Source organism: Cryptomeria japonica, chromosome 6 (assembly GCF_030272615.1).
Source record: "Cryptomeria japonica chromosome 6, Sugi_1.0, whole genome shotgun sequence".
In the NCBI taxonomy this organism is placed as follows: Eukaryota; Viridiplantae; Streptophyta; class Pinopsida; order Cupressales; family Cupressaceae; genus Cryptomeria; species Cryptomeria japonica.
Genome location: NC_081410.1, coordinates 545,313,394 through 545,329,065, shown reverse-complemented (window position 1 = coordinate 545,329,065; position 15,672 = coordinate 545,313,394). Strand labels below are relative to the sequence as shown.

General features: G+C 36.1%; 1 protein-coding gene across 2 annotated transcripts in view; it reads right to left on the bottom strand.

The window, feature by feature from the left end:
• Positions 1-15,672, bottom strand: part of LOC131073022 (vacuolar protein sorting-associated protein 51 homolog) — a 184,207-nt gene that overhangs the window by 129,773 nt on the left and 38,762 nt on the right. The window contains exons 3-7 of one of the 2 annotated variants that reach the window (XM_058009362.2): positions 2,231-2,354; positions 1,961-2,068; positions 1,028-1,126; positions 828-905; positions 128-205 (exon numbers count right to left, since the gene is read on the bottom strand). In XM_058009362.2, coding sequence (XP_057865345.2) covers positions 128-205; positions 828-905; positions 1,028-1,126; positions 1,961-2,068; positions 2,231-2,354 — 487 coding nt within the window. The remainder of the gene's footprint in view (positions 1-127; positions 206-827; positions 906-1,027; positions 1,127-1,960; positions 2,069-2,230; positions 2,355-15,672) is intronic. The other variant, XM_058009363.2, reaches the window with a different exon arrangement.

Genomic DNA, 15,672 nt, shown 5'->3' with positions numbered 1-15,672 from the left:
TCTAATTCTGCTATGCCATAATCCAAAATAAAGAACAGAAATTAATTGATTCAACAACTTAGATTCTAGAAGTAATCTATATGACCTTTCCGGCACTTCCAAGTTCACAAGAAGAAAAAACACAAACCGGAAAACCTAGTTGCTTAAGAAGCACAACTGCTTCTGCCCTGGCTTCAACAGGTTCAGAATCTGTAAATAGGCGTGCCTGCAAAGAATGTAAAAAAAATGTGTCAACTGTTGTTGACAGCTCAAAATCTATCCCAAATCAATTTTTCATTTCTGACTTCCTTGTTTGGTTGTTAAACATCTTTGTTATGTGAAAAACTCCAGTCTTACTTGTTACAGAATTTATCGATGGCAATATTTCAATCAAATGACACATATATTTTCTGCTCAATCTTTTGTGGTTTGTACTTATTGATTGTTTTATCATATACGATTAACATTCCAAGGAGTTTGTAGTCTGAATTTATGATAACTTTGTTGTAAAATACATTTTGTATTTAAGCTACACTGCCTATCTTATAATTCTCAAAGAAAAGGATATGATGGGTTAAGATGGAGGTGAGCTACCATACCTCACTGTTATCATTAAATTCATGCAAATAAAATAATCAAATAACCTTGGATTTTTCACCAAAAAATATTTCAATATTTTTTCCAGATTCCCAACATGGTTTAAACTTTATCTCAGCATATTTGCTAAGTGAAAAACTCCAATTATCTAATAAACAAAAGAAATGAACTCCTTAGTGCCAAAATCTACTATTTCCGCATATTATGTATTTAAAATTATATATTTATTTATTCACCATTTAGTTTCATACCTGAAGGTGTCTTATGACTGTACCAATAGCCTCCTCAGATTCTTTCCTGCATGCCTCAAAAGATGATTGTCCATATGCCTAGACATACACGCTGAGGCAAAGTCAGCTTAACTTAAATTCCATTACAAGAATTTACAAAATATCTAAACAAAATTTAATTTTTTAGTTTCTCAAACAAAAACTGAGAGCAAGAACTTGACCTTGAAAACTGGTAAAGCCCCTACATAATATTTAACTGCATCTGCATATGCTTCAGCTTTGATAGACTTTGTGAGACGAGCAGGAAGGTCATATATAAACTGTTCTCCAGTAAAGTGACAAAAAATAATTACAATTTGAAACAGATATTTGAAGTACAAACATAGAAAACGAGAAATGCAATTTGAATAGATTTTATGAATTGAAAAAGACTTTGACAAATCTTTCTTTAGTACAGCACTTTAAAGGCAAACTAATTATCTTGTATCATCATTTTGTAAAAAAGATTCATCATGCCTGAGATTCAATCAGTTTTTATTTTCAAAACCAGTGCTAATAGTTACACTTTATAAGTATTTGTTGGGAACTGAATAGTTGTTTAGCACCTATTGAATTGCAAGTATCCTTCTGTTTGCAATTTGAGTTTTGAATGATGATTTAGGAGGCATGTTCCTGGAAACTGCTTATGGACAACTAATGTGAAAACAAAATCAAAGCATGTATAAAAAATGCTTTGAACAGCAGATGATCATCACCTAGAAAGATAACAGATCAAGCTTCCTGTTTGCTAAGATACACAAAGGTAGAGTAACATTTCATCTTTTGATTCTTAAATGGCCTGGTTTGAAACAAGCTCACATATAAATTATTTCATGTTTATTTAATCATATATTATGTAGCAAGCTGTCAAGCTATTGAATAGTAACAAAAAAACATAAGGGTTCATAATAAGAGGCAAAATACGGTCTTTACATGCATATAGATGTTAAATATTCTGCTCATCCATGGGTGCCAATTCTTACAGAGTTACAAAGCGTACAGCACTTGGAATCTGCCTTAGCATCACCAACTACAACTTTTGAAGAGTTAAAGCACACAAATCAAAATTTAAACATAGACTTTTATTATTCTTCGTCATCCAAATGCCAACATACCTGCACTTTATGAAGAAGACTGCGAGTACGATTCAGTTTCTCTATGCGTTCTCTTCTCTCAAAGAGTGATGCATTAACACCATCACTTTTTGACTGAACAGAAGTTATCTGTAATAAGAAAGAAAACAAATTAACACAGAAAATTGCATAAAGACTGTCTATAGTTGTCTGTATTCTACTTCTTTTCAATAAATTGACTTTAATGACAATGGCATTAAAAATGTGTGTTCCATTAAGAAAACAGACTTAAATATTATCATTGTTATTCACCTTGTCCAAAAGTTGCTCCATATTGGTCTCCATGCCAACCACATTAATCTTCATCCTGTCATATGTAGATATAAACAAAGTTCCCTGGAATGTCTTAAGTGACAAATTCATATGACAGCGACACCTATAATGGGACTATTGAAAACATCATCTATAAATTGAAACAAATAAGAATCAGAGTAGAATTTTAATTTTTCAAGAATATCTGAACCATGGATTTTGTCCATGACACATATAATTGGGCACTATAAACACTCATAAACTTATCAAACCAAAAATAGACTTTTATGAACCAACACACTGAACGACAACCACAGACTGACCAAATTGTTGACAGAATTTATTCCATGTACCACACCAAAGGGAAATTATCCAAGTACAAGGGAAAAATATGCATATAAAACAAGGTGACATCTTCAATCTTAATAATATAAATTAGGCCCCCATTTGCATAATGTATAAAAGATGAAAAAATGGCAAGAAAGATTCATCCCCAAATTTATCGCAATGATACTATGGAGACAACACAAGCATAAATGTTGTATGCAAAGATTTCCAAGTAAAAAAAAATTAGAGAAAATAAATGACAGAGAATATGAAGCTCCAACCATCCAGTGTTTCCACAATAATGAGAACTTGATGAGAACGTAAAAAGAACAGAGTAATATATTCTAAATCTACAAGAGGCAATACAGGATCGTAATTATTAATCAATTTTGGGATTCAATTGCCATACCTAGTATGCAACTCTTGTAGATAGTCCTGCCAATCTCAAATCAACACATCAAATTTCCAAGCAAAAGTAAACTCAAGCATATTTATACATCCATCAACATCCAATTTGAATCCTTACCAGCACCATTCCAGATCAAACCTGGAATTTAACAATCACGCAACACTTATAAACTGTGGAATCAACGTCTCACAAGATTGACTGGAAGCATCTAATTGAGTATACATTCCCAGTTTCACTAATTAACTTCAACACATGCCTTTCCATGCTAATATATCCATGCACAGAAAACAACTATAGCTAACCAAAAAATACATTATATGATCCTTTCCCGACAAATTGTTCAATGGGCAACCCTCGAAAGCTTAGACTTAAGTTTAGAAGAGACAATTTGAACTATCACATACTTCAGGATTCCTATAGGTGCACCATAATACTGATTCTCCAATTGCAAATGGGAAGGTAAAGGATAATAAAAGGATTTACCCAATTTTTTCCAGAAGGCATTACTAACAACATTAACATTGCTTTCTTGATATGCTTGGTATGCAATGATGTATGGAACATGAAAATCATTACAATTGAAAGTGATAATGCAACAAATATAGACATCTTTTTGTGCCCGGCTGGGCTTTTGCTGTCTCTTTGGCTGCTGCTTTCTATGCCTATCCCTGCAGCCTGTTTTGTTTTGGATGTTGCTTTCTGATTCTAATCCTCTTAGAATCATTTTGTAAAGGGTTTCAGGGCCCCTTCAAAACCTGTTTTTGCCTTAATCCAAAACAAATATAGACACTACTTGGTGCCAGCAGTAAATCAGCATCACAAAAATGTGTAGTCTTGATTATTAACAATAAGAATAATTTTGTACAAGTCAAATTTATCCAATGATTGGCTTTATTAGCATTTGTCTCCTTTCATGGTCTCCTGCTTGATCTTTCTCATGTGCTTGATGTTTCCTTGAGGTGTTTTTCGACTTCTTCCCTTGCAAGGCTGATTGGACAACAAATGAATAAGGGCTTAGTCACTTTGGGTTGCCCCTTTGGGTTGCCCCTTTGTTCACGTTTCCTTGTACATTGTGTTTAGTTACATCTCTTTCTCTCTCTAAACTACATTTTCTAGATTCTGACCAGAGTTATGAACTGTAACAGCTTATTTTTCTTCTCTATTTTTCAAAACGCATGGAAAGGACCTTTGACAACAGAAGGTCAAAAATAATGGAGCCAAATGATCCACACCCTAAATTAAAGGAAGCAGATAGCGGAAAAACTTTTGGACACATGTCATGACCCCGCCATGATACATCTACCACATCTCTAAAAGATAAATGATAAAATTTAGTATCCAGTCAGCCAAACAGATATCAATTACTGCTGCCAAAGAGATGAATCAATTAGATATTCTATATATGGTTAGCACAGCGATTATAATTAATCAATACAATCAAACATATTTCTTTGGAAATCAGAGATTATCATGTAAAAAAACAAATGGTGGTTCATAAACTTGGACAACGTTAAATATCAAAGTGTTAGAAGGTGCGACTATGTTCCATAGAGGAAAAAGTGATTAAAATTTATCGGAGGAAGTTAATAAAGTCTTAAGGCAGTTATTATATTAACCAAGGGGTGAAATTCAAAGGAGTTGTTTAAGAAGTCAAACAAATATTAAAATCAATATTAAGGAGACATCATAATTACGTAGCTGTTCATTTAGAGGTGGTGCGATTTCAATTCAAGAAACAAGATTAGCTATTAGCAAATGAAAGGACGCATCCCTCCATAAAGTCGCTCTTTCCAGATATCCAAGAAGGTATTAAAGGAGATTGAAGGATCATTCCAAGGGGATCATGGAATGAGCAGATCAGATTGATATGAGATATTGTCTGGAGACTCAGTTCAATCATAGTAAGATCATCATCGAAGGAACAGAGACTATAATAATTTGACGGGCAGATCAGATTCTCTGCAGATCATATTCATTCACAGGCAGATTATTGCAATCATTACATAGACATCAGATCAGTATGCTGCGTCTTACTTATGAATCAAATATTTATTTACAACTATATTATATCTGAATACTATTAGAATTAAGGGCAGATATATGGCCTATAGCACAACTGTTATATTTGTTCTTATTTTTGTACATATAACAGAAATAATAAGATCTATATCGGTTAATAAGTTTATATAACAATTTGCTTAATTTCAATTGTTGACATATTTGTTCATAATACATTAGAAGTTAATATACTCATAGCCCAATAACTTAATCATTTCTATTGCCCCCCCCCCCATAAGGAGAGGTGTGGTACTGTTAGGGGGAGGTGGAGTAAATCCATCGCAAATTAGGTGAGCCCCAAGGGTGATCTGGATGGATGTTCCTCAAACCTGGGCGCAATTATGGAGGTGGTGTCATCACGCCCTAGACAAGCAAATCCCCATCCAGGGTTGATGATTAGAAAGGAAGTAAGAATTGAGGCTTGAATATAGCCACTATCAATTGTACTATGAATAAATATGGTCATCTAGTTTAATAAATTAATTTAAAGCATGATAATATTAAGTAATGGGTGTTGGTTATCGAGAAATTGGCAGCCTCCTAGTAGGGGACATTACAACAAATCAATGAAAAGAGAGATATATCAGAAATAATAAACTAAAAACATTCACCACATAAAACAGTTAATTTAAAGCATGATAATATTAAGTAATGGGTGTTGGTTATCGAGAAATTGGCAGCCTCCTAGTAGGGGACATTACAACAAATCAATGAAAAGAGAGATATATCAGAAATAATAAACTAAAAACATTCACCACATAAAACAGTGTTTACCCTAGGTAAACCCTCTGAGCGAAACAACCCAATCTCCAAATCATAAAGCAATGTATTCACAGTAACAAGAACAACTACAATACAGTAGCAGGCTCAAGCCTCCACAAAAAAAAAAAAAGAATGCAAGCATCGAGAAATTTTGGCTTCAGTTAGACTTTTATTGACTTCTATCACTATGCAATAGCTTTGTATATATTATAAGTAAATGTCATTTGCACTTAGATTGGGAGTGGTAATTTTCACACTTTCCTGTTGCTGAAATTGTCATGTCTTTTACTAAGAATTCACAATTTTTTTCCCCAAAATTCATTATTCATTCGATAGAATTTAGAATTTAGCACACCAATTTTTCTTCCAATTTACTATTAAAAGTGTTCTTTCTTATGTGCTTTTATAAGTTAAATATCAGTTAACAATTACTAAAAATTTTGTATTGCAATCAATATGTGGCAGGTCGATCTCTTGCAGCTTTGAATCCAACTACCATGTTTATCTTATAATGTTTGTTGTATGTGTTTAAGCCTTTAAAGCTTATAACATTTGTTGTATGTGTTTTGTCTTATGTGCTACTATGCTTATATAAGTTAAAGATCATTTAAATTTACTGAAAGCTTTGTATTGCAGTATGTTTTAGTTCAGTCTCTTGTAGCTTTGAACGTGACTGCTGTGTTTAGCTTATAACATTTGTTGCATAAGTTGCATTGTCCAGTCTCTGCTTTTAGCTAACAATCCAAACATGTAGTCATGGAATTTATTTTCAGTCAAAACGCATAAAAATCATTTACCTTCAGTTGAAGAGTATATCAACTTTTTGCCCTAAGTGAATCAATAATACAAACTTTTAATTTTATTCAACATGAATGTTAACCACCTATTGATGTGTTTTTAAGAACCTTGAACACAAAATAGAATACGGAACATCCCAGCCTGTCTTGAACAAGGAAATCTTGAATGCTAAGTTTTACGATCGATAAAGAATACCCCAAGGTTTACAATGCGAATGATCAACTTTGGATTCTGGATAGGCTCAGGTTATAGATGTGACAATGCTGGTTCATACAAAGGGACTTACACAGTTGTTCAAGGATCTCAATCAATTCTTTTCCCCAAGATAACTTAAGATTTGCAATTAGGCTCTTTTGACTACTTCTAGGAATGCTCTTTGTAAATAAAATGCCAAAAGGTTGTAAGGTTTAGGAATCTAATCTATCTCTATCTATTCTATCAATGCAAGGACTAACGGTGACTTAGTGAAACCAAATCAAACTTTGTTTTGCCATTAGGAACAACTACGCAAAGGTGATGCAATCTTCTACGAAGATATGAATGATTTTCAAATTGCCCACACACATTAACACCAAAGATAATACGAATCAATAATATTATAGCAATTGAAGTTAAGTTCTAACGAAGTTCAGTCTAACCATGCACAGCAACTTGCAATCAACATATCACAAATGGTATGAACAAGTAGGTTTCACCATAAATCATCAATAATGCCTTCCATTCAACTCAATAACTTAATGCAAGATGACTCTTTAATCTAACTTTGGGAGATAGGAAACCATGCTAACATCCAAAATAACACATAGGCTCACCAAGCTTCAATGAGTTTTGTATTTACTTTGGCAATATCTCGGCAACAATTTCACATAAGTCTCTTATGCCACAAATGAAATGAGCAAACCTTATATAGAGCTCTTATTACAAACGAAGGGCCCAAATTGATTTGAAATCAACGGCCAAGATAATTCAAAACAGCCCTAATTAGGGTTTGTTACAACTAACCACCTAATCACCAAACTTTTATTAAAAACTAGCCAATGGAAAATAAACACCTTCCTTGGCACAAAATACGAGGAATGAGAACAAATGGCAAGAGTCCATGCCACCTAAGATTGCAACAAACTATCATCTAGGAGAATGTTCCCCTTACCTCTCTCCTTGAGAGCAAACACAATGAATCTAGCCATGACCATCTCAAGCTCCTCCATGGATACACTTGGCATGACATCAAGCTTGAACTCAATGACCTCCAAACCCTTAGCACATGTAACAAACACCTTCTTCCTTTTTGACTCTTACTTTCAAAAATTCTCCAGGAAAGCCATGAATGAAGTAACATTAGCACATGTAGTAAACACCTTCCTTTTTGACTATTACTTGCGAAAATTCTTGATGAAAGCCATGAATGAAGTAACATTTTTCAAATGAGTTGCTGAAATAGAACCTATAGCTGGAGAGAAGTTGCTTCTCACTTTATCTTGCAAGTTATCAACACTCATACCATCATCATCCAATACCTCCTGCCCATATACCTCCCTAATCAACATAAGGAACTGATGTTGAATCCCCTTAATCATTTCTTCTAATCGAATACAATCATCCTTCATCCTTTCAAGAGCTTCCTTCTTGGTTACCAATGCACAATACCATTGACCAAAATCATAGACTGCCTTTGCTTCCATCACTCCTCCATCGACCAAAGCTTGTTTAGGAATCTTCTTCAACACCCCCAGACGGGGAATTGTCTTGTCCTAAACACCCTCAAAATCCTCCCACAATTCCATCGTGTTGCAAATTCTGCATAAGAATGATGTAACTCTCTCATATGCTTGTACAAATTTTCTGGTAAAAACACTTGCTTGATCAAAGGCACCTTCAATTCATTCCTTAGTTGTTCGAGATCACCGTTATCTCTTCAATGCTCTCAATTGATTCCCTCGGAAGTATTACAGGGGGGACAACTGTCTCATCCTCTTGCTGGAGTGGCCTCACCAAATGTTACTTGGAGTCCATCAATTTTATCTTTTCTATCTTTAGCTTATTTTTCTTTTTTGTTTCCATCTTCAACTGCTCTTCAATGTTAAACACAGAATCTCACAACTCTTCAACCGCCCGATGCTTGGTGGTTCGCCCCAAGTCGATTATGCTAACATCATAATCCTCTGGAGTGATCTCCTCCCTTGGCTTATCTACCCTTCGAGTTGCAATTTGCAACATGCAAGAAACTCTCTCTTATGATCTTGGAGTATTTCTTTGGTTTCTTCTTCTCTATGGTCCAACCTATCCGACGTAGGAAAGACTCCTCTGTTGTTTCATCTTCAAGGATGAAGAATCCAAATTTCCCATTAACTCATAAGTTAAAGGAGCATTCCTCTATCTCAATTTGTTCACTTGTTCACTTGTTCACTTGTTCACTTGTTCACTTGTTCACTAAACCATCTCTTTGTGTTGTCCATTACATAGGTCCAGCTATTGCATCAAGATGTGTGACCTCCTGAGCAACCAATCTAGTCTTCTTCTCAAAATATTGCTGAGCATGCCTATCATCATCAACAAGTTGATCTAGTACATGAAGCAGTTGGCCAAGTCTAATCATATCCAATGATAATCTTGAACACATCTTCTTCCTTATCTCAAAATCATCGAGTGCATTAACCCAATGGTCTTCAAGATGCACTTGGTGTCGAAATTTCTTTCCACATACCACCCTAATATTATGATATGGATCAAAGTTCTCCCTTAGGGTATGAGTCTTAAGGTTATAACAGTGAAGTTCCTCTTCTAACTTCTCTGCTCCTTGTAATGATGAGCACATCTCAAGTGATTTCCCAATCATGATGGGAAAGTTAACTCTGGCCGCCTTCTTCCTCTTTTGGATTTTGTCATACTCAATCAACTGCCTTGAAACCACAAGCAACACCATCTTGTCGATAGGATATCTTGGGAGGCGATGGGCATATTATAAAAATCCTTGCACCCGAATATAAGTGAACTTTTGAAATTGGATGTACCACAAACCATACTTCTTACACCAAGTTCATAGCTTCCTTCGATAGCCTCTTGTGAGTACCTCCTTGTAATGTCCTAACAATGTGCATAGTGAAGGCGTCATTACCCTTTTGAAGTGAGCAATATTGTGCAATATTGGGCCTCTACATGTCAATCCCCTGTACCTGGAATACCTTGCTAGTAGGTAAACAACATATGAACTCATATAGAAACTTCGTGAATGCTCCACCTCCCTCAATTGTTCATCAAGATTGTCGCTAATCAACCTAACCCAATTGATTATCTTTACTCCTTTAGTTACCTCTTCAATATAGTACCACAACCACGGTTTGTAGGTAGAAGCTTGAGGGGATCCCATGATTCGGTTCAACATTATGACTAGATCACTATATCCATCCTTGAAATCAGACTTCAAAAGCCTTTTTTGTAGCCTAGAATGATAAGGCCTTGGATCCTTCATCCAAACATTGTTGATGATTTCAGCACATGACTCAAGTCTGTTGTTGTACATTGCTAATGCATCCTCCTTGGTTTTCTAGACCATTGAGTTGTAGGTAGGAAGATCAAATGCCTCCACAATTGTGGCCTTAGGGAGATAAGTTAAAAAGCTTGCCATCTGGACCTACTATTTTCCTTTGTTGCGAATTGCAATGCTTGGCACACTCCACAATCAACTCGCTACATTACACCGTAGGGGAAAAATCGAGCACTTGAGCTATTCCATTCCTTGTCATCTTCCTTGCCATCTTCGAAGAGCTATGATTTCCAAGTCCAAACACTCAATCTCAGAAGTCCTCCACATCGATGTGCCCCAAGTTGGTGTCGCTAATCTTTATCCACTTTGAAGTGATCTTTGACTCCATGAGGACTCCCTTGAAATCATTCCTCATTTGTATTTGCCTCAAGTTGCCTCATGTCCTTACTCCCAACATTTACCTGAATAATAAACAACTTAAGTTACAAAATGAAAGGATGCAAGGGTTAGGGACGAAAATGCACTAAGCAACATGGAATGAACTTAATGAAATGATGAGTTTCCAGCCTATCACGATGCCTTTACTCTTTTCAAATGCTTAATTTAATGATTTCAAACTTAATTCAGACTTGAAAATGATAATGCAAGCATAAACTAGGTTGAGATATAGGTGAAATTCGCCTCAAGCAATCTACTCCTACCTTACCTTAGACTGATTTTAACTCTTATCAGATCTGATTGAAAATGGTAATGAAGGCTGGTAATATTTGCTGGCAATCAAGAGAAACTCGCACCTAGCTATGGCTGGAAAAGACCGACCTTAGTGCTGATTAAGGTAATTAGAAAGGTCTGCTGAAGTTCGCAATAATGGTGGGACAAATTCGGAGCCAATTGAAGCAAAATTTAGATGAAAAACCCTTCCCAATCACATGCAAGTGAGCGCAATAAGGTTCGCGCAAAGCCTGGTTTCAAATTTACCTAAATGCTAATGGAAAATAAAAACTGCGGATGAAAAATGTCTTTAGATCTGCTCCTAATCGCTCTACTTTGATTGTTTTGAACTGATGCTCAAATGGTAATTAATGATCCCCCGTATATAGGGTCCAAGGATAAGATTGCATTTCTTTGCAAATAGGCCAACCTTGTTCTTATGTAAAACATTTTATTCATCACATTTAAAACTCTTTAAACTTACCTTGGCCAACTTGATGTTCTCTGAAACTTCGTTTCTTCCTTGAGTGCATTTTGAAGGTAGCTATGTATAGCAGGTTCAAAGGGATTGTGCGCATAAAGTCATCAAGCCAACCTCATTCTTTATTGAATTTGCTTATCCTTCATGGCTGCTTGAGCTGATTTAAACCCCTAGATTGTGTTAATTCATATAACGTCAGTCATACAATTTCATAATTCCGAGACATTGATTACATGTTAACTATTAGAATGTATGTTAACAAATCAATATTAAAGTCTAAACCGCATTATGATGTTTGACCGGTCACACCCTTTCATGTTAACGGGCTATGATAAGCGATTCATAATCGCGTTCCTCACGATCAGCGATGATCTTAAATTGTTATCGGGCTATGTTCTTAACGGGTTGTGTTAATATTGTTAACGGGCTGTTAACGGGTGATGAGTGGCACGTAGGGAAGAGATGTGTCTTCCCACATGGGAAGACATATCTCTTCACTACTTAGCCCCTCTTCCACATATATATAACACACATACAATAAGGAGGAATACAATACCAAAATCAATAAGTGTTGTGCTTCCTTTCATTCGCACTACTGCAGTTCAAATTTAATTCCAGACTATATCTTCATCTCTTCTATCCTCTTGATCACAGAATTTAAATAAACTTAACATGGTATCAGAGCTAAGTTAAGGAAGATCAAATTAAATTTTGTAACGATCTTATAGATCTTAAGCTAAGAGCTAAGTTAAGGAAGATCACATTCCTATAATCCTAATGGCAACCGGAGTTAGGTTTGAAGATCGACTAGATGGAGCATCAAATTTTGTATCTTGGAAATTCAGGATCATGCTTGTTTTGAAAGAAAATAAAATTGACTCCCATGTCAAAAGTGAAATTCTTGAACCCTCTGATGATACGGATAAAATTCAGTGGAGCAAGGACAATGAGAAGGCTCTTAAGATAATTGTAGATTTAGTGAGAGACCACATTGTGCCAGTTATTTCTAAATATGAGATGGCTTTTCAGATGTTCAAAGCCCTAGCTGACATCTATGAAATTAACAACACTAGCAGGGCTCTCACCTTGAAGAATCAACTACACCATATAAAGATGAATAAAGAAGAGACAGTTACATCCTATTTCTTGAGGATCAATGAGCTTAGGGATCAACTATCCACTATTGGACATCTAGTAGACAACAAAGAACTTGCTATGATGGCCCTAAATGGACTTCCTACCTCGTGGGAATCGTTCATTCAAGGAATCAGTGCTCGTTCTAAATTTCCTAAGTTTGATAGATTGAAAACCGATTGCATTCAAGAGGAATCTCGACTTGTCACAAGAGGAATAAAACAGAACAATGGTAATGAGGACATTCAAGTTCTAAACTCTAATTCCCACAAGAAAGGAAAGAAGAAGAACGTTAAGAGAAAGAGGGACAACGGTTCAAATGAAAAGAGGTCTTCAAAGAAGAAGAGAGACATGTTTGAAGTACAATGTTTCAGATGTGACCAATATGGGCACTATGCAATGAAGTGTCCAGACAAGATCAAGCAACAAACTTCAATGGTAGAAGTTAAGAAAGGGAGTGATTCCGAGAGACTAGTCTTCTACTCAACCCTCTCTAGTCAAGTCACCTCCAGTTCCAACACATGGGTGATAGACAACGGAGCATCTCGACACATCACTGGATTTCGTGAGCACCTAGATACACTTGTGGAAAATTCAAATGAAGAAGTAACAATTGGTGATGACTCAAATTACCCAGTTATGGGAATAGGAACCTGCAATATCAACCTAAAGTCGGGCATATCCCTACAGCTGACTGGAGTTCTATTTGCACCTAGTATAAAGAGAAACCTTGTCTCAATTTCTGCACTTGAAGATAAGGGTTACAGATTAACTTTTATGGAAGGAAAGGTACTTGCTTGGCCAAAGAACTCCATCAAGAAAGCCCACACCATTGGAGTAAGACAAGGGAGCCTCTACAGACTTTGCACCACTCCACCTCAAGCCTTGATTCATGAAACTCCAGATTCGAATGAACTTTGGCATAGAAGATTAAAGCACCTTCATTTCCATGCCCTACCTAAGATAGAGAAGATGGTGATTGGCTTACCCAAGCTAAGTCACAGTTCTAAAGGAGCATGCAAGGGGTGTGCCTTGGGAAAGAATACTAAAGGGTCTTTCAATTCTAGCAACAGTAAATCCAAAAATGTATTAGAATTAGTTCATTCCGATTTATGTGGACCCATGTCTGTACCCTCCTTAGGAGGATTTTTATATTATGTAATATGTGTAGATGATTATTCTAGGAAAACCTGGATATATTTTCTGAGGTACAAAGAGTCTGAAGAAATACTTTCTAAATTTAAGGAATTCAAAGCTCTTGCAGAAAACATGACAGGTAAGAAAATCATAACCTTAAGAATAGACAATGGGGGGGAATTCACTTCTGATATGTTTAAAGATTATTGTATAAATGTTGGGATTAAGAGGGAGTTAATTGTACCTTATAACCCACAACAAAATGGGGTAGCTGAAAGAAAGAATAGGACTATAGTAGAAGCTCTTTGGGCTATGTTGTTTGACCAAAATATAGAAACCTCATTTTGGGCTGAAGCATCTACGATAGCTGTGTACATTCAAAATAGATGTCCTCATTCTCTTCTTGATAATAAAACCCTTGAAGAAGCCTTTACTGGTAACAAACCTGACATAAGTCATCTCCGGATCTTTGAGTGTCCAGTCTATATTCATGTTCCCAAAGAAAAGAGATCAAAATTAGAACCTTCTGGAAAGAAAGGGGTATTTGTTGGGTACAGTGAAACCTCTAAGGCTTACAGAGTATACATACCTGGACAAAGGCAAATTGAACTAAGCAGAGATGTCATCTTTGAAGAAGACATAGCATTCAGGAGGTACAAAAGCTCTAATGAATTAGAAAACCAAGATCCTCCTACAAGCATGGATGAGGATCCCACCCCTGAGATTCGGAGGGAGACCCCTGAAAACGCTGAGCATGAAGTTCAAGAACCTTTGGAAGAACATTATCCCGAAACTAGGAAGAGACCACTTTGGGCTAAAAAGATGCTTCAAGAAGCTGAAAATTATGTTGCTCCAAAGGGGACCTTCAGAGAAAGTAAGAGACCTAACCTATTTTCCAGTTATGTTGCCTTGATGAGTGAGACCATTGATGCAGAACCTTCTTGTGTTGGAGATGCTCTCAAACATCAAATTTGGAAAGATGCTATGTCAGAAGAGTATCAGTCAATTCTAAAAAATAATGTCTGGGATATTGTGCCTAGGCCTAAAGGTAAATCTGTGGTATCTTCTAAATGGCTCTTCAAAATCAAACATGCAGCAGATGGCAACATTGAGAAGCACAAAGAAAGGTTTGTTGCCAGAGGTTTCTCACAGAAAGAAGGTATTGACTATGAAGAGACATTTGCTCCTGTTGCCAGATACACTTCTGTCCGAGCAGTTTTGGCTATTGCAGCATCTAAAGGATGGAAAGTCCATCAAATGGATGTTAAGACTGCTTTTCTGAATGGTAAGATTGAAGAAGAAGTTTATTTGGAGCAACCTAAAGGTTTTGTGATTCATAAGGCTGAATCACATGTCTGCAAATTAAAGAATGCCCTATATGGACTAAAACAGGGCCCCAAAGCATGGTATGAAAGAATTGATCACTATCTCTTGGAATTAGGGTTTTCCAAGAATGAAGCAAATCCAAATCTCTACAAGGTAATCAATGGTGAATTATTAATTCTTATTCTTTATGTTGATGATCTACTAATCACAGGAGAGGATAATCGTATTTCTCGGTGTAAGAAAGAATTAGCCTATGAGTTTGATATGAAGGATTTAGGAATTCTCCGTGTACGAAAGAATTAGCCTATGAGTTTGATATGAAGGATTTAGGAATTCTTCACTACTTCCTTGGATTGGAAGTTTGGTAGCAGGCAGATGGTATAATCCTTAATCAGGAAAAATACACGATTGATATACTCAAGAGATTTGGAATGATGGATTGTAGATCCATGACCACACCTATGGAGACAAATCTGCACAAGCTAAAGGAAGCAGCTGCAGAATCGGAGTTTGCAGATCCTACTCTCTACAGACAGATTATTGGATCTCTGATGTATTTGGTAAACACAAGACCTGATATATGTTATGTTGTTAATACACTAAGTCAGTTCATGTGTGAACCTAGGGAAATACATCTTGTTGCTGCAAAGCATATTCTAAGATATCTTCGGGGAACTATTTGTTTTGGTCTGAAATATAAACATGTAGACCTTGACCTACATGGATTCACTGATTCTGATTGGGCTGGAAGCATAGTTGACAGGAAAAGCACATCAGGATGTTGCTTTAGTTTAGGATCAGGAATGATCTCATGG